The 18,564-nt window shown below is 36.9% G+C and overlaps 1 protein-coding gene across 11 annotated transcripts in view; it reads left to right on the top strand.

Moving 5' to 3' along the window:
• Positions 1 to 1,519: 1,519 nt before the first annotated feature.
• gria2b (glutamate receptor, ionotropic, AMPA 2b) overlaps positions 1,520 to 18,564 on the top strand; it is a 46,338-nt gene continuing 29,293 nt past the window's right edge. For 4 of the 11 annotated variants that reach the window (XR_006371654.1, XM_044126865.1, XM_044126863.1 and 1 more), the window contains exons 1-3: positions 1,521 to 1,626; positions 2,247 to 2,650; positions 2,786 to 2,926. Coding sequence is in view for 8 of the 11 variants with exons in the window: in XM_044126865.1 (XP_043982800.1) it covers positions 2,566 to 2,650; positions 2,786 to 2,926 (226 nt within the window). In the remaining 3 variants the exon portion in view is untranslated. Of the gene's footprint in view, positions 1,627 to 2,200; positions 2,651 to 2,785; positions 2,927 to 18,564 lie in introns of those variants that run through there. The other 7 variants (XM_044126869.1, XM_044126868.1, XM_044126867.1 and 4 more) reach the window with 3 other exon arrangements.

Here is an 18,564-nt window from a genome sequence, read left to right as displayed (position 1 = left end):
ACTATTTCAAAACAAACGAAGGCTGTTCAATCCCAGGCCTGTTCCTAACCGCATCACTGTCACGCTGAAACGCTAAAATAGCCCTGGACCGATAAAAACAAAAAAAAGGAGAGTAAAAAATAAATAAATAAAACATCTACTTATCTGTGCCAGACTTTCCGACATGGCAAGTCGGAAGTCTTGAAAGCGTGTGACGTCACAGAGTTAAAAGTTACTCGTAAGTCATAAAATCAGTATAATTTGTGCTCCATAATAAAATTAAACGGTTGTATTTATCCAGTGCAGATTAAAAGAATGTATTTCTGGTTCTTCTTTTTGTGAGACAAACAGTAAGTCTATTCATTATTATCTGTTCATTATGTGTTTGTGTGTGTGGTATTTGTAATTGTGAGCATTTAGTATATGGGGCTTATGTATATTGTGTTCCTGTTTATTCATGTTCCTGTAGGGTTAAACATAAACAAATATTAGGGAACCTTTGCCTGCATATGAACTTTGGAAAAGTATTACGGACACTTTTATTGTTGAGAAGGGCTTTGTGTTTATTTTGCTTATGGACATTTAAAAATGCAAGACTAAGAAAAAAATAAAGTTATGATGAATGATTTTTTTCATTTTTGTTTGTAAAGAAAAATGGTTTTTGTCATTAATTGTACTAAAGGGTCGACACCTTTAGAAGCGTATGGTCCTTGTGTGATCAGTTCCAAAAAATACAAAAGTAAAATAAGTTTGCAAATCCTAGTTGTCAGGAGGGATCTTTGGCTGGCACCCTGTTAAAAAAAATAAATAACCTTGTAAACTGTCACAGTGTGAGACAACGTTTTCTTGAAATGCACTCCTTGTATTAAAGGAGTCTAGATTTGTAAATGTCAGAATAGATACAAAAAGCAGTTTTAAAATATTATTTTAACTTGTGACAGTAAAAAACTGTTCAAACCAAACTGCTTCCATGAGAAGAAGGATTTGCTGCACTTACTAAAGCAATTTTTGGAAGGGTGAATTCAGCTTCTCTAGCCACATCCAGGCCTGGTTACTGCCAGACCAGCAGCATGAAGAAATCACTTTAATATGACCTTCTGTAACTGACAGCATAAACTGAGCATAAAAAGGACATCTGGCCAACGGTTTGTGATCTTAAGCTCAGTGAACTTGGCTTATGGAGAAGGACAGCAAGTCTACTTTTCACTGCCCAAAACAATTAAAGTTTTGAGGTGACAAAGTCAAACGTTAGATTAAAATCTGTTTGAGATGCTCTAGCATTTCTGTTGGTTCCCATTTGCAAAAAACAGTGGGTCAAACTTTCTCCACAGCAATTGTCAGTTGGAAATACTTGATGGCAGTTGTTGCCTTAGACTGTGGCTCAACCAGTTAGCAGGACACTTAATTCCTTAGTGAGGCGAGGGTAGGTAAACACTGAACAGCCACTGTCTCAGTACTGTGTTGAGCACAGAACTGGACTGAGAGCTGTCAGTGTTCAGAGGCATCAGCAGAAATCCAGACTGGAAGAACCACATTGCTGTTGTCTTTGGGTTCAGCGCAGCATTCAACACTGTTGACCATGGATCATTACTGGAGCGACTGAGGAACCTTCTGGTACAGTAGTCGACTGGTTTGAGTCCAGAGCAGGTCTGTCATGATACTGGGGTGTTTAGATTTTGGTTTTCTTCTGTTTGCATTTTGCCAATTTTCTTACTTTATTTACAGAAAATAAGAGGAATATGGTGAGACCTAAGTCAGTAACCGTCACATCATATAAGCAATTACAAAGTTGGTCTTCTATCGTTTCATTCTGACTCCCAGTAGCCCAGAGAATAGATCAGTTGTGATTTTGTTTTCATACCTCTGCATGTTGCAAATAACTGCAAGTAAATCCCCTCAGGATATCGTTTCAGAACAGAAAATTGTGATAATGGCTTTCTAAAAACACTCAGTCGACTCGAAAATTAAACATTTCTTCATATTTTTAAGAGTGTTTTATCTTAAATTTAGGGGTCCGGTTGTCTGAGGAAAACAAGTAAATATGATTTAACTTCTCTTAATGATGCTATAGTGTCATGACTGAACAATGTTCACCAATCTCCTGTGTAATCATGTGCACTGAAACCCAGAGGCGAAAACAAAAACTGAATAGCTTGAACAGGAGCTTCCGTTCCCATTTATTCAGAGGTTGGCGTGTGGTTTGGTCTCCATGTGGCTGACTTTCGGATCTTTTCGTGTCTGTCCGCCTTCTCATTAACATTCCTCAGTTGTGGGTGTGATACCGAGAAGATCTCCGGCGCGCGGAGCGGAGACGCGCACCGGCTCCGTGCGTTCAGAAGAGGCGCAGCTGCCGGTGGAAGGGGAGTGACGAGGAGGAGCGGAAAAAGAGACAGCAGAACCTCACCGCCGGCGACCATTCCTCTACTGGTGTCATTTACCTGCTACAAAACGCACATTTCAAGAAGACTTCCTCTTATTTTCTCTCCGAGGCTAAAGGTTCTTAATATGTGTTGGATCTAACGCCTCCAAAGAGAAACAAGGGAAGACCAGACTCATCTGGTGGATGTGGACACCTGAACTGTAGACATGGGAAATATAGTGAATTTATTTTTTTCTATTCTTCTGGTTTTATGGGTCTGCGCGTTTGGGGGCTCCCCCAGTGTTCAAATTGGTGAGTTGCTAACTCATTCAGACAAAAGAAAATTGGGTTAAATAATTTTGCATAAAATAAAATTATGAATTCTGGCCGCTAAATCTGTCATGTTGTTTATTTGGAAGTGTAACAGGCTTTTTGTCATAATTTCAGGGGGACTTTTTCCGAGGGGCGCAGATCAAGAGTACAGCGCGTTTCGGATAGGAATGGTTCAATTTGGAACCTCGGAATTCAGACTGACACCCCATATTGACAATCTGGAGGTTGCCAACAGTTTCGCTGTGACCAACTGTTGTAAGTAAAAATATCTTCAGTCTTATTATTTTTTTACTAAAATCTAATGGGAGTATAACACCCACAAAACAATTATGGTCATTCTTCAGAACATCATAGTTTAAATATTCTAAATAATTTCAGCTATTTTAATAAAAAATTGTCAAAGCTTTCTTATCTATGTTCTGTCTGCAAACACGCTGAGACTGAGAGCTGGGGAGTTGAGGATGAACAGCGCTGAGTAGCCAGGGGAAAGTTGGTTTCCACAGTAACCGTCACATCAATACCATTTTCAGTCTTTCACGTTCATTAGAAGAGGCTACACAATAAAATAATGTCAATCATAAAAGTTCTGTTTTATGATTGAATTTTAAACATCTTAGTCTTTTTCAAAGGCTAATCAATATTTTCTAGGTACATTTGATTCTCTATTAATCTTTTAATTTTGGATAATTTTGATAATTTTTACACCATCTCCCAACTTTAACAATGTCTTCTGTCATGTTTCAGGACATGAATCTGAGGTAAAGAATAACTGAGGCAGATTTTTTTTCTCCCTCATGTCTTTTCTCAGCTCAGGAGGATCACTGTTCACCCAGGGCTGGAGAACAGCCCACATGCACAGATACAGACAGACATTCTCGGTGTGTCTGTGACACGCTCTAACATGGCTAATGAGGGCTGATATGAAGCGATTAATTAAATGCCGATGCACTGAAGGATTTCCAATGCACTGCTTAATTGCCAGAACGACTTTTAGTCTGATTTGAGTCCCTACTTTTGGTCCGAACGAAGGTTTCCACTCACAATTTAAGCTGTGACTTCACTTTGAGACATTTTCTCCTCAGAGTTTCTGTAAGAATCAGCTCTGTTCTCTTGACAGATTTATTTTAAACTGCTGCAGCAAATAGGTCGCTATATTTCGTACATTCATTAGGTGGTTGCCAAGCGACTGCTGCTCTCAACAGTCCCTTAAACATAAATCAAACGCTTCTCATTGGTGCGAGCACTGGTCCAATCGATCCCATTTCCATATAAAACCTTCCTGCTTGAAGATTCTCAGTGCGTCCAACAGATCACAACGAGTCTCGTGTTTTGTGCTCAGATGATTGGTTCTTGTTGGTTACAAGAACTTGACAGCATTGCCTTCCCTGATGGGGGGAGGGGAAACCAGCTCTGTGTCTAGGCTTTAAGAGTTAGGAATATGTATTATTAGGTACTGTTGGGTGTTTATAGTAGCGGGAGGAGATTATATATAAATATATGGTGTTAACATGCCTTTTTATGTCCTATATAAAAATGACATAAATTGTTTTACATCACAATTTATGTAAATCATCAGGTATATCTCTGAATGTTTTTCAACTTTTCCCTCCTCAACAAGTGTGTTTTGGGGGAAATGACTCATGAACAGACAAGATGGAAATCTTAAAAGTTTCTTACAATAACCATAATACTGTTATCAATTATGATTGAACTTAGGACATTCTCATTTATCAAAATGAAATTAATAGCTTTAATCTTGAGTTTAATTTTTGGTGCTTTACCAGAATATCATCTTCAGTTTCTTTCTGTTGTTATTGATGAAACTTATTTAAGGGTTAAATCATCTGTCTAGAAGACACTAGTGGTCTCTGGTGACAAACTGCAGGACTGGTTCATCTCAGCATCAGCAGCTGCTGCTTGTAAATGCAGACATGGAAGAAATGAGTGGATTGATGTTGATTATGTGATGTTGAGCTGATTTACAGGCCATCACCTGGTCTGACAGTCAGTAGAAGCGTTGTTTGCATCCCCCATGGATTTATCTGGTGGCTTTTTGTGAACTCTGTCTTCATATTAATTGAGTTCTTGAGTGGGAATTGAGAAGAGGAGGGGTGATGCTGGCTGTGGTGAGGAGGTGTGGATGGAGGGAGGCGGCGCGTGGGGAGGCTTTAAAAGCCAGTAGATGGCAGTCTGCCTCACCATCTATGGTGGACTGTAAATTACAGCACTTAAACAGCACCGCTTTGCCTTTTGTTCAAATGTGCTCCACGAAACTGCATTCAGGGGAGAATAAAGGGAGAAATATGAAGCTGTAAAAGCAATGACATGTTCTGATAGGCTTTCTGTTACATAATAGCACACTTCAAACCACAGGGAAGAGAGGTACTTTGGCATTCATTAATCAGCCTGCGATAAAAGAAGATATTAAACGGTAGAAAAGGTCCGACTTTATGTCAGTGTTTAAAACTCCTGATAAAATTTGCTCAACACATAGACTTATGAACAACAACGATCATATACAGATTTCCTCTTAATCCAACCAAACAGATTTTAATACCAGCGATAACCTGTCTAAATTCAGAAAGCAGTTTTCAAACTGTTTCTTTAGAGATAAAAGCTATCTGAATCAACATGCCCCAACGGGGGGACAGTGACTGCCCCCTAGACCTGACAGCTGTTTGTGTCACTCTTTGTTACGACCAATGTCCCCAAAAATGTTTATGATGGTGGAATGTTGTCTCGTGTTTCCATGCAGTATTGCTTTAATTCAGCCATGTTGGAGGGTTGTCTAACATGAACAGTCTGTTTGAGGTCATACTACAACATTTAAATTAGGTTTTTGGCCCCTTATCTACCTTAAAAGGACAGGATGCTGATATGTTTTTGAAATTTGTCTCGATGCACAACCAAAGTGTGTTTAAGCTTAAGGACACAAACTGATTGCTGGACTTGAATATGTTTTACCAACAAGCAGGACTTTGGTCATGTGAGATGCCTGTCTGTGTTATTTTTGGTCTTGGGCCTGTCCCATAGAGGTCATTTCTGCTAAGTTTCTTTTGTAATTGTCCAATCATGAACTCTGACATTAATTGAAGCAAGTCTTGCCTTCTCACTGCAAAACCATAAAATATCACCAAGTAGTTTTGGTCTAGTTTCTAGTTTGTTTGTTTTTTCACTTGAAATAAGAGAAAATTAACTTACAAGTAGTTTTTCAGAAAGCTATAGGAGCTTGTTTTAAGTAAATAATTCCTTAATCTTTATGGAAAAGGAGAAATTCCTCTGGCAGATTATTTCACTTATGAGAAAATGTCTTGTTATAAAAAAGCAGTGCTTTAGTTGCTGTTCTGGGTTAGTTTTTGGCCTTTTGGACGAGCCACTGATAAGTTATTGGAGTAATTTGGGAGGCCAGCCACTTCTGGGAAGGTTCTGTATTTAAACATAATGGCTCTTTCTCTGATTCATTGAAGATCCACAGCAGATGTCAATTGATTTGCTTTTCATCTGTTCTTGATGTTCTTTAAATTGATGCTTTTCTTCCCATTAGCCTACTTCATGCTCTACTTAAATGATGTGTTCATTGTACAAGTCTGGAACCGGACCCAACTTTACAAACAACATGGCTAACCACAGATGATTTATTATGTAAAATCTTCATTTGAAATCTACATTTTGTATTTACGCTAGTTATCTTTGTCTTTTGTTAAAATTTGTTAGATCTGAAATTCCTATGGCCCCAAAATATGAAAAAAATGCAGTACTTCAGTGCCGTATGAATGAGGCATGTGTAATATGATTAGATTTTTTTACTTGTTTATATTGTGAAAGCTGCTGACTTATTTCAGCTTTTAATTAACTATAGTCATTTATTTTACAGCGTAAGTGTCTGAATTCCTTTCAGACTTATGAAACTCTCGCTGCTGTACGCCTGTGCAGAAGCATACTTCATCAACGCAGTGTGTCAGAGACAGTGGGTGGCAGAATGACACATTTCTCCATCAATAACAGTTCATCTGGGCAGCCCTGCATCTGCTGCCAGCACCAGGGGAGTCACTCTGACCATGTATATATGTGTGTATATGCGGTAATGTTGATGCACCTTTCCCACCAAAGCAATAAATCTAAAGACTTCCTGGATTAGAGCCACCTCTTAATCCTGAAAATGATTTAAACAACCTAAAGCTGCTTTTCACTGTTGTGGAGGAGCAGGATAGCTACATTTTTTTTCTTGTGTTTCATCTTTTTTCTTTTGAACTTTTCCATTAACTAATTTTTAAACAGTTGTGGTAGTTCAACTTAGAATACAGGGATATGGCTAAATACAGTGCTAACAAAACTTGATAGACCTGAGACTGGAGCAGAGATTCACTTTCCAACAAGACAACAAAATACAAAATGTATGCAAAACAGCAAAGGAATATCAGGATTTTTAACACTTTAGTCAAAGTTCAGGGCCAAAGCCAATTTATTGTAATTTATTGTAATTTGTAATTTATTGTATTGTAATACAATTTATTGTAATTTGAAAACAATTCTTTGCAGGTTCTTGTGTAATTCCTCTATTGTTGGAGCTGGATGATCACCTGAATCCATTTTTTAAAGGGTTAGGTGTGATGAGGTGTTCTAAGCTGATTAAACAAAATTTAAATTCTTGATGAGTCGTGCTGACAGAATTGTCTGGAAAGACCTGCAGCTATAATTGGCCAAAAGGGTAAATCCTGACTGACCTCCCATAAAGGACTGACTCATTGGGAGTGAATGCAAATACAAATCACACTTTTTAGATTGAAAATTGTTAAAATATAAAATACTATATACCACTCTTCTATGTTGGTCCAGTGTTAGCTTATTTATTCATATTTCTTAGCAAGATTGAATGTTTTCTTGTTTAATTTAGTAAGTATATTGTGTGTAATGTTGAGGACAACACAGAACATTAGCAGTAATGTACATTTCTGTTTTAACCTAATAATGTTTTCAGCTTATATTTTTAAATAAGCTTAATCGGTTTGAGAAGATTTAAACTTTTGGATAAAAATACAATAAATATAAAAATGATTATGATGTAGTTTCTGAATGGTGGTGGGAATTTGAAACTGAGAATTGTTCACAGACCCTGAAAACCTTTATTATGGAAAGTTGTAAAAAGTTTTTCATCCATTCACCTTCTGTTGTTATTTAAATTCAAAGTCTACAAAATGAAATTACTTCCTGAAATTTTCAAACGAATCCTCTTCAATGAAAAGTAAGGCAACACAAGCAAACTAATTCCTGAACACTTAGTAAATCTCCCACTCTCTGGCATGCAGTCACAATTTGAGAATATTTCTCTGAAAGTGGGAAGAATCAATTTTTTTATGATCTAAGCAGATACCAGAAGTGTTATTTTGTAATTTCCTTCCCTTTCTTTGTCTTATTGGAGAACTGATGTGAAACAATCGCAGCAGGATATTTCTGACATTGAATTTTGGGAGCATAGGAAATTACTAAAAATTTTTATTTGTAAAGCTGTATAAATTGATACTAAAGCAGCAAAGCGTGAATACAATTCTTTGCAGGTTCTTGTGTAATTCCTCTATTGTTGGAGCTGGATGATCACCTGAATCCATTTTTAAGGGGTTAAGTGTGATGAGTTGTTCTAAGCTGAACAGTTTAAAAGACTGCAATCTGAAAAATCAGTCATTTCTGACTCTCTTTACTTACTATCCAAAGCTTCCTTTTGCCTGCCTGAATAATTCCTGTTAATTCCAGTTTTTCAGGTCTACATTGTATTTTTGCAGTGTTTTGGATTTGTTTTTAAATCCCATGGAGCTTTTTATTTTGTCACATTATGACATCAAATTACATAGTATTTGATAGTCATTTTGGGATAGGCCAACATTAAAGCAGTACAGAATTATCATGTCAAAGAACACCTGAAAAATAAACATTAAATAAAACTTCACCAACATTTATTTTATTTTCAGGTTTGTAACCAATTTTAACCCAGGTTGAAAAAAAAACTAGAGATCCAAAAGCAGTCGGCATTAAATGAGTGGAAAACCAAACATGAATCCAAAGTCTCTGATGAAAATATTTCATTCTGATTTCATATTGTAGGAGCATCACTTGTTCAACCTAAAATTTTGAAAATATTTCATTATAAGTTTTGTTAAAGATCCTAAACAATCAATAGCAAACAGATTTTAATCTTTGATTCAGTAGGTCCCTCTATGTTCTCTATACTCCTCTCATCCTGAAGAAACAGGAGGATTTTACATGTTTGCTTTTGCATTTGTTTGCCATAAAAACTGGGAGTCTATGTGCTGCAACAGCAAGTCTCAGTGCCTTCATTCCTGACATTCACCTTTACTGAGGCCAAGTGAGGGCGAAGAGGTCTTTGACAGCCAGCTGCCCATTTTACACTTCAAAGTTCCTGTTTGTCATGGCTGAATCATGTCGCACCGCAATTTCATACATTTGAATGCACATAGCCTTTCATGAACGCTTGATTTCTGAGACCTGGCCAAATGATCAAAAGGAGAAACCTTCCTTATATGCACTACCGGGAATTGGTTGAAGCCAATTTATTGTTCACACCTAATTAAGAGCATCTCCGCCATTTCACAGAGAGTGTTGAAATGGTAAATGGGCCTACAGCTGGCTGGTCAAAAAAAATAAAAAGAGGCTTAAAAAGCCTCTGCGGATCTTGGCTTGCCCTGAATACAGCCCCCCAACCGAGCCTTTCTCACTGTGTCCTTCAAAACTTCCAGCTACAGATACAGAAAGATGCAGAGGTCTACATTTAAATCTACATTTTCTCAGTATGGAAATGCCTTTGCTGTTTGGGAAGATATGTTGTATTTGATTTAGTGGAAGTAGCCAGAACTTATGAACACTTCTAGTTTATACAAACTACATCTAAAACTAGAGAAGGGGGGCTTTAAGTGTATGATTTATGATGGCAAACACAGTGATAAGATAAGGCCTTTAGGTGTTGTGGTTTATTTCCTTGTAAAGGAAATTAACATTTTTACAGTGTGATGCTCAGAAAAGCAAAAAGAAAAAAAAGGCTTTATCCTGAGGTCTGTACCGGAAATGTGATAAATATGTATAAAAGTTTATATTGTTTCTGTCCTTTAGCCTCCCAAGATGCTAGATTTTTATTGATTGTGGTTCTGATTATAATTTGGATCAGCTACTTTATTGAGATATGAGAGATGATGATCTCTGATCCAATCAAAATTGCTCTGATTGACCTCTTGCAGGTGAATAAAATTGAAACACATTTCCTTAAAACAGACAATGAAACAAATTGACACTTGGTTGATATTAAATGTCCAGTGACTCATCTTCGTTACTAAAAGAGACAAAACAGACTAAAAACAGGTAAAAATGCACAGTGTAAATGGTAAAATGAATGTTGGAGTTATTGTATCATTATCCAGCAGTCAGTACCTGCAGGAGCACAGTCACACAGAAGTCAAAATTTGATTTAATTTGGTTTTTAATGAACCCCAGAAAAAAAGCTGATCGTGTTTAATTTCACTTCAGTCCATTCCCTGACCCTGATCTTACACCAGCTGCTGCTGGCAATAAGGAGAAGCAGTTTCCTTTAATAAGAAGAGGGTCAAGGATGATTGTTGCAATCAATTCAGTTTTACTGGTTGAATCTTTCTTCCAAGGAAAAATGTGAGGAACGATATTGTCAGATATCATGTGTCATCACCAGACTGATTACACATGTTGAATAAGTATATAAAACAAAAAACTGAGTTACTTCTCTGGATATCTTGATTTTGAGAGCGAAAATAAATCCATGTTCAGAATGATGTCATTTCCTGTTAATGTTTTATCTCAGCATCTGCCTTAAAGCACAAAGATAAAGTCTGAGCACAGACTTTGAATGTAAAAGTTTAAATCTTTACCCTTTTATCTCCTCTGTTGCAACTATGATCTAAAAGATAAAATCTCATTTAGTTCAACTGTAAAATGATACAATAACAGGATTTATTCTAACTTTCTCAATGGGGTTAAATACAGCAGATCATTTGTCAGAAATGAAGATGTTGGGCTGGTTGCTGCTGAGATGCCAAGTTCATCTATTAATAATAAAGATTATTCCTTTTATGATGTCCTAATTTTTACTCGTGTTTAGAGAACAAGCATAAATACTTGGCTAAACATTCACATGTATAAGGCCTTTATGGAATATTTAACAACTGTTGATCTTGAAAATAATTTTCAATTCTTTTATTTTTTAATAATTTAAGACAGAAACCAAGGGATTCTCATTGGCATTCAGAGAGGAGATTCTGTCCTTATCATGCTGGTGATTAAGATTTTATTTTGTTGTGTTCCTGTCAAACCTGGCTGCACTTTATGATGGTTTCTTGTTTGCTTGGCTGCAAATGTATAAGCAGAGGGGAGTGAATCGAAAAAGGAGAGATGTAAAAATCATGGGGTGAATGGGTTGTAAAGTTTTATCTATTAGCAAAACTTAAGCACTAAGCAAATCTAAGAAGTTTTTAAGAGGAGTTTGTTTTACAAACGGCAGCATCATGCAGGCTAAATGTGGAGGAAACCAGATAACTAAGATAGTTGTAATATTAACCCTAAAACGGACAAAAAAAAAACAATTCAGACATTATTAAACAATAATACAGATATATTGTGTCATGACTGCTTAGCAAAGACACTTTGCAAGGAAGGAAAACTGAAGATGTTGGCTTCTTTGGTTGGGCCAAAATAGTTTCCACTTTTAATGTATATTAGGATAAATGTGGTGTTTTGAAATGTTAAAACATACATTTCTTTAGATGGTGGTAGTCTATATTGGAAAACATTAACATGTGGCAATAATTAGCGTTGTAAATACCAACTGTTGTTATTTTTAGAGTAAGGTGAACAGTTCCTCCTCTATTTGATTCTCCACAGATTTGACTTTTGTTAGCTTTGCTAGCAAAGCCTTTCTTTAAAAGAATTGTGTCTGTCTTTCCTCCAAACATACTAAGCAACCTGGGTGGATGGGTAGATTTCCTCTCTGGTTGACACTTTTTCTACAGAGCCTAATTTAAGCAGCTCATTTAAAGCTTTGATCCAGCATTTCCTTGTGTTGTCAGCGGTTCTGTTAGCCTCGTGTCTGCTTGGTAGACACCTGCATTGTTCTTTTGTAACAACCTTCTTTCCCTGATGATCTTTGTTTAAACAAAAGGTTTCATCTGGACTGTAACCAACACATCCCAGATGCTTTTGTCATGTCACTTAGCTTTTCCACAAACATGCAGACTTTGTGAGTGTGTTTCAAACCTTGACACCAATGTACACAGCCCTAGTTGGACATTTTCTCTGTCTTACTACTTTAAATTGGGCTTTTACAGAAACTGATTTATTGTTTTTCTGTTTGCATACATTATATATTTATGCTTGCACAAATCCTGCAAATTAGAAACAGCAGTATACTATTCTCTTGTTACTTTCTTACAATATAGTTGATTAATATTAAACGTGTGTGCATGCTTCTGTCATCAGAAGATGTTTGATGGGAGTTTTTGGAGTTTACAGGTGCTCAGGAGGCTTTTTTAGACATGCTCCAGCACTGATGCTCTGCTGCTTTGATCTGTGAGGGTGTTTGTCTTCATTCAACGAAGCTCATGAGTTTTTCCTGGTGCCTGTAAAGTCAGAGAATGTAGGTGGTTTCTTTGATGAAATTCTCAGACAGACATGAATTCAACTGAGGAAAGAAGATTAGGAACCTTTCAGAGCTCAGATCTTTCATTTTTAATGAAAAGTGCATATTTATGTTTTTATACCAAGACTTATTCTCTCTGGTTGTTTTAAATTTTCTCTGTTTTGTTCTTTCAAAATTAATATTATAGTCTATAATTTATAATATACTGTATGGTTTTTATATATATATATGTATTTTACGTGGAGTTTCCTCTAATCTACTGCTAGTTAAAGGTATGGATATACGTTCAAGCACCACTGCTAGTGTCTGCAGTTTGCCTCCATCAGGACACTTCTAGGATATTTCTTCCCAGATATTTGACCACTGTTCTAATCAAAGTTGATGTTTCATTTTTAGTGTCATTGACCCACTGGGACACCCATTGTTTCCCCTGTTTGACTGACATCAAGTCAGACTATCAGCATAATGCTGTCACCACCGTGCTTGACAGTATGTGCAGGGTACATAGGTTTGAAAACTTTACCTTGATTCCTCCAAAGTATTTTTACATTGCTGTTGTGAAACATCTCAATCTCTGCACATTTTGACTTTACAACATTTTTCGATAAGGTAATTGACTCTCCATGAAGACAGATGTAAATTTCAGATGCTTTGAAGGTTTTAACTTTAAAGAAATAAAGGAGAGAAGAAAGAGATTTCAGTTTACGATAGTCTTGACCTTAACTGTTTCCAGGACATTCCTGAGAATCCTAAGAAATTTTATTTGGTCAGACACTTCAGACACATCATAGTTGGTATTGGAATGGATGAAGAAGGCTCACATTAATATTTGGTGTGATGCTGAGCCCAACTGTTTTGAAAATGTATAGACTTTGCTTGGTTAAGGAAACATCATCCTTATATAAGCTCCACTGATTCTGTCCCACTAAGTGGTAAATATCCAACCAGATTCCTGCCACACCCTTGCTCATAGATGTTTTCTTTGTAGCTTATTAAAGAAGACAGAACCAAATTTAGTATAAATCAATGTATGTTTGTGGCTGAGTGTAGATTAGAAAAAAAACCAAAACAAAACATTTACAGTCCTATTTTAGAAACTCTTGTTATGACACTCTGTACACTTCCTTATTAACATGCAATCTAAAAGTTTTTGTATTTCTCCAGTGATTAACAAATGACCAGTGTCTCCTAATTTCTAAGACCCAGTTGGAAGTATGGGGTGTCTAAATGGCATCTTGTTACCAGTCAGTCACATGTGTGAACTGGAAATTTCCAATAGATGAGCCTTGATAAAATGAGACTCACCTTGAGCCTTTTATAAGGACTCCTTGTGACAGGCACACAGTGTGCTAGTGAGATGAAAGACCAAGACGTGCCCATGTGGAGGCAGTACGACACGTTCTCTTTTCACAAATACAATCCTGAACGACTTTTGGCAGTTATGGCCATCAAACCTGGGTACATAGTGTCTGTAGATAATATCTGTAAAATATTGTGTTGCGGATCACTGACTTTTCCATTTGCTGATTTTTCTTCTGTATGTAAGTGATTTCTTTATAAGTTGGCTTACTGCCTCCGGGAGCTGCAGCTCCTTTTATGGAGCCAGAAGCACCAAGCTACAATGCAAAAACTGATTTCAAGTAAATGAATTGGTTGCTAAACAAAAAACCTGTGGCGCCATGGGAAGTTCAAACCCCTAAAGAGAAATATGGAATAAAAGCGAGAGGTCGACACTAGCAGCATGCAAGAATGTAATATTGCAGGGATAAAATCATTAAATCCACAATGACATTGACAATTAGAGGCTGATAAGAAAGCAAATAGACCAGAAACATGACAAGGCAAAGAGAGATACGGTTTCCGCCAACAGCTGCGTCAACAATAGCCGGGTCGGCACCCATGTCCCCTGGCAGGAGGAATCACTGTGTACTGGACTGGGAGAGAGAAACAGATGCTTACATGCACACAAACAGGATGGAAATATTCAGCCCAATACACATGGAGCTGGTAGGGCTGCAGAGAGTGACAAGTTACAGCAGACAAGAGACAGCTTCAGACTCCTGCTGGCTGTCAGCTCCCATTTTAACTTAGTGGAAGTTAATGAGAGTGGGTCAAAGATAGTGAGTGGTTACAGATAGAGCCAGAGTCTAGATAATATAGCTTTAAGGTAGTTTAATTTGACAGGTATAGTCTTTTCAGCAGCAAAAAAAGAAAAAAAAGTCTCCCACATTTGTTGGCAGCTCCAGTCGCCCCGCAGTGACAACAGCAGGAAGTACAGCGAGAAAAGTTGGCTTGTCAGATGCATTAACTCATATCAGATGAACAAAATATAATCAGATTCTTATCACAAATTTTTGTCTGACTTAAAAAAATGACATTTCCAGATTTATTTTTAACTCTGTTAAAATACTTGATCTAGTTTAACATTGACATCATGTACTGTATATGAATTATCAGCCTGAATCGTGTCATGACAACAAGAGGAGGAGATTTTTCTCCGTTGTGAAAGCAGACCTGTCCAACAGAGGGGCTTAATCATCCAAAAGTTGACTTGAATTTCTATGATTATACAGATCAAAACAATTCACATTTACTCTAATAACTCACAGGACATAAACCACAGAATCTGCAGAGTAAGTCACCATGAAAACAACAGAGATCATTTTTACAAATAAAATTTAGATTTGGTCTGTTTTTCATTAATTATAACTAAACAATCCAGAAATGTACCTTGCTATTTGTCATAAAAGTGAAATATATAGGGAAAATTATATTATTTGCAATGTCATCCACTGACCAACTAAAATCAATAAGAAAGGCTCAAATATGTAGGCAGTAAAAAAAAATGGTTACCGGTAAATGTTTAATTGTGAGATATTTATGTGCAGTTTTGGCATTTCCTTTCTGTTTACTTGTTTTCAGTCTAATTTGTTCATTTTCTTGTCCATAACAAATATAAAAATTACACTTTATACAGGTACAATTCTCTTGTTAATTTTAGGATGTATGGTAAACTATTTGTTGCACAACATCAAGTCAGTAAAACTTTATTTGTCAATGAAATTGATGTAAAGGGACAAAAAATTACTTTTCTCTCTTATAGGCGGAATAAATGCAGAAGATGAACAAACTAACTCTCTTTTCAGGTTAAGCAAGTCCACTATTGAAATTTATAAACAATGTCATGTTATGATGACCCCTGTGACAATAGTTCTGTTCAAGAGAAAACAGATGTATTGCTAACTGGATTTATTTTTTGGTTTTTGGAATAATGATTATTGATCATTGATCATTGATTATTGATCTAATGGTTCTCAGTTTACTCTAGATCAGCTGTTTCTTTCACATGGTAAGACAGACTCGTTCTGCAGCATTTGGACGTTAAAGTTGCAGCAGATAGTGTCAGGAATTGTGGTGAAGCAGCAGGCAGTAGACCCAGGATTAGATGAATAATGATGGTTTTAATGATCAATGCCCAAAAATACAAAGTCCAACAATCCCAAATACCAGGCAGCATAGCTGAGCGGAAGGCTAAGGCTCATCACTGGTAGCAACTGGCTAAATGAAGGGACAGCAAGACAGACTGGAACCAAACATTCGACAAGGACCCGACAGAAACACAGAGACACTGGTGACACTAAATACACAGGAGGTAATCAGGGAACGAGACACATGAGAATAATCAAGGGCAGACAGGAAAACACGGAGACTCAGAAACACAGAAACTCAAAATAAACACAGAAAAACAGATCCTGACAGATAGTTTGTACAGTTCATTTTGAAATCCTAATGCAAGCTTCTTCCACTGTCATTTTTAATGACTACATTGATGTGATTAAAAAATGAGCTGGAATATGTTCATCCATTTACTACACTTTCCTTTTCTTTTTCTTTTTTTTTTCACCAATATTAGTAATGTTTAAGTGTTCTCTCACCATTCCAGGTTCCTCTTTGTGTTCTGACTGCACCGTGAAGCAGTGATCTGTGTTTTATTCTGTCAAAAGCAGTCAAATTTACATGAAAATCCCCCAAAGTGAGGAAGACATCAAATGCCATGAAAGAACTGCAGCTGCAGCCCCACGTTTACTTTTTAATGCTCTCTTTGCTGCTGAAAGCTGAGGCCTCCAGAAGGTCACAACTTAAGCTGGCTTCCGCTTGACGATGGGATATTGTATAAATCTTTTTCTGTGGGATGTGGTGCTGGCGCTGTTTCAAAGTGTGTGGGCTCTGGAAAAGACACGATGTCAGGAGTGTTCTCTAAGCAGCTCAGGGGAGCACTAGATAAAAAATGAGGCAATTCTCAGGAGCTCCACTGTTTCACTCAGTAAACTTTTCACTGCAAATGAAAATGATGTGCATCTCATTTCAATTTCATAAATATGCAAATATGATGTCTCTGTCATTAGCCTCAGTTACGGTATTACCACAAAATAACATGAGGTAATACATAGTTTTAAATGGAAATTTTTAGCTTATATGCAAGAGTGTCCAGATCTGCTTAGTTAAAGCACTCAAGCAGCTAATTGGACATCTCTTGGAAGGGTTTCAAGTCAGATACTAGAGAATTTAAAATAAATTGGTTTCTTGAACTGCTCACTGTACTCCTGCTGCCGCCACAATTAATATATCTCAACCCGGAAGAGCAGGTTTGGAATGCACATCAACATCATTGACATAGAGGTGATAAATGTGCAGCCGAATGTGTTGACCTTGTCACAAAAAGTAGGTCCAAGGGATTATGTGAATATACAAGGTGTACTTACAAAAGTGGCCAAGAAATAAATGATAATTTATTTGTCTTGTTTACTAAAAACACTAAATAGAAATTGAAAATGGATAAGAAATCAGAAGAAGGTTTTGTTATTGATAGCAGACGCACAATCACGTTTTTATGTCTATTTGCTCTCCTGTGAGCTTGTTCCTGCTTATCTTCAGCAAACACTGAGTGACTGGTTGCTGTTGGAGCCGTTCCTTCAGGTCCTGATTAAAGCTGTGTTTCCATCGACGCCCCTCGTTTTGTTTCTGGCAGTTTCCAAGATCATTAGAACGCAGAACAGCAGATCCAAAGTCTGCGCTGGTATTTCCACTAAAGGTCAGTGGATATATGATATGCTTTATAACAGGAGGAAGATGAAATGGGAGCAAAGCTGCCGTATGTGATGAATGGGCTTGTTTTGCAGGATCAATCTGGTCAAAGAAATCTGCAATGAGCTTAGTGGGACAGATTGGCTCACCATCAGAGCACAGAGCGTTTGTTTGTTGTAGACTTCCAGATTTCCTTCCTAAAGCGCAGCATCTTAGAATCCAAGAACGCTTTTCACAAAGAAACGTTGGATGTTTTTATTCTTCTGAAAGACTGATCAAATCATGCAAGACTGTTCTTAAGAATAGTTGATTCATCTGCTTGAGCTTAAAATAGATGAGAAATTAAAACTATTGTGAAAAGAGAAGTTCTTCTGGTTTTAGTGAACTTGTTTGGAATTTGAAATGACGTTTTCAGGATGCAGGGATATTTCTCAGCTAAGACAGAGCATGAAATGAATATCAACCATGCACACATCTACTCTCAAGGTCAAGTCCATGAATTATCCTCCCACCCCACATTCATGGTTTTGCACCATGAGAGGAAACTAGAGTATCCAGAAAAAAAACAAAAAAAACCCCAAGTCATCTGAAACACAACAGCTTCCATAAACCAAGAAATCCAAAGATGTATTACTTTCTGCAATTTAGTTTAAATGTGTCCTTGCTTTATCCAATCTTAATTGTTTCAGTGTTTGGTTGGTTTTAAGGATTAAACCACTCAGGTAAATACTTTACAGTTGATCACATCTAGATTTCAAATTTTACTCCTCAAAAATTACAAACAATTGAGAAATAAATATTAATTAAAATATTCTGCAATATTCCCTTTTATTATATGCTCATCTTGTTCTTAATCTAGTATTTAAATGACAGAATATCTTTTTCCCAAAAATCTTAATCAATAAATTAATAATAATGTCAAGTAATTGGACTGGACCAAAAACAACTAACACATTTCTAGAAAACTAGAAACTTTTCAGTGAGCAGGCGAAATACTGAATACCTTTATATCCATCAAAACACAAATCTAAGAAAATGCATTTGCTTCGACCTCTCTGGTGGTGAAATGTATTTGTGGAAGCTGAAACATCCTTCGACTGGAAGACCTCAAACTGTGAGAAAAGGTGCAGCACTCTGGAAG

This window comes from Gambusia affinis, linkage group LG09, assembly GCF_019740435.1.
Source record: "Gambusia affinis linkage group LG09, SWU_Gaff_1.0, whole genome shotgun sequence".
Lineage (NCBI taxonomy): Eukaryota > Metazoa > Chordata > Actinopteri > Cyprinodontiformes > Poeciliidae > Gambusia > Gambusia affinis.
This window is presented reverse-complemented; position numbering and strand designations above follow the sequence as displayed.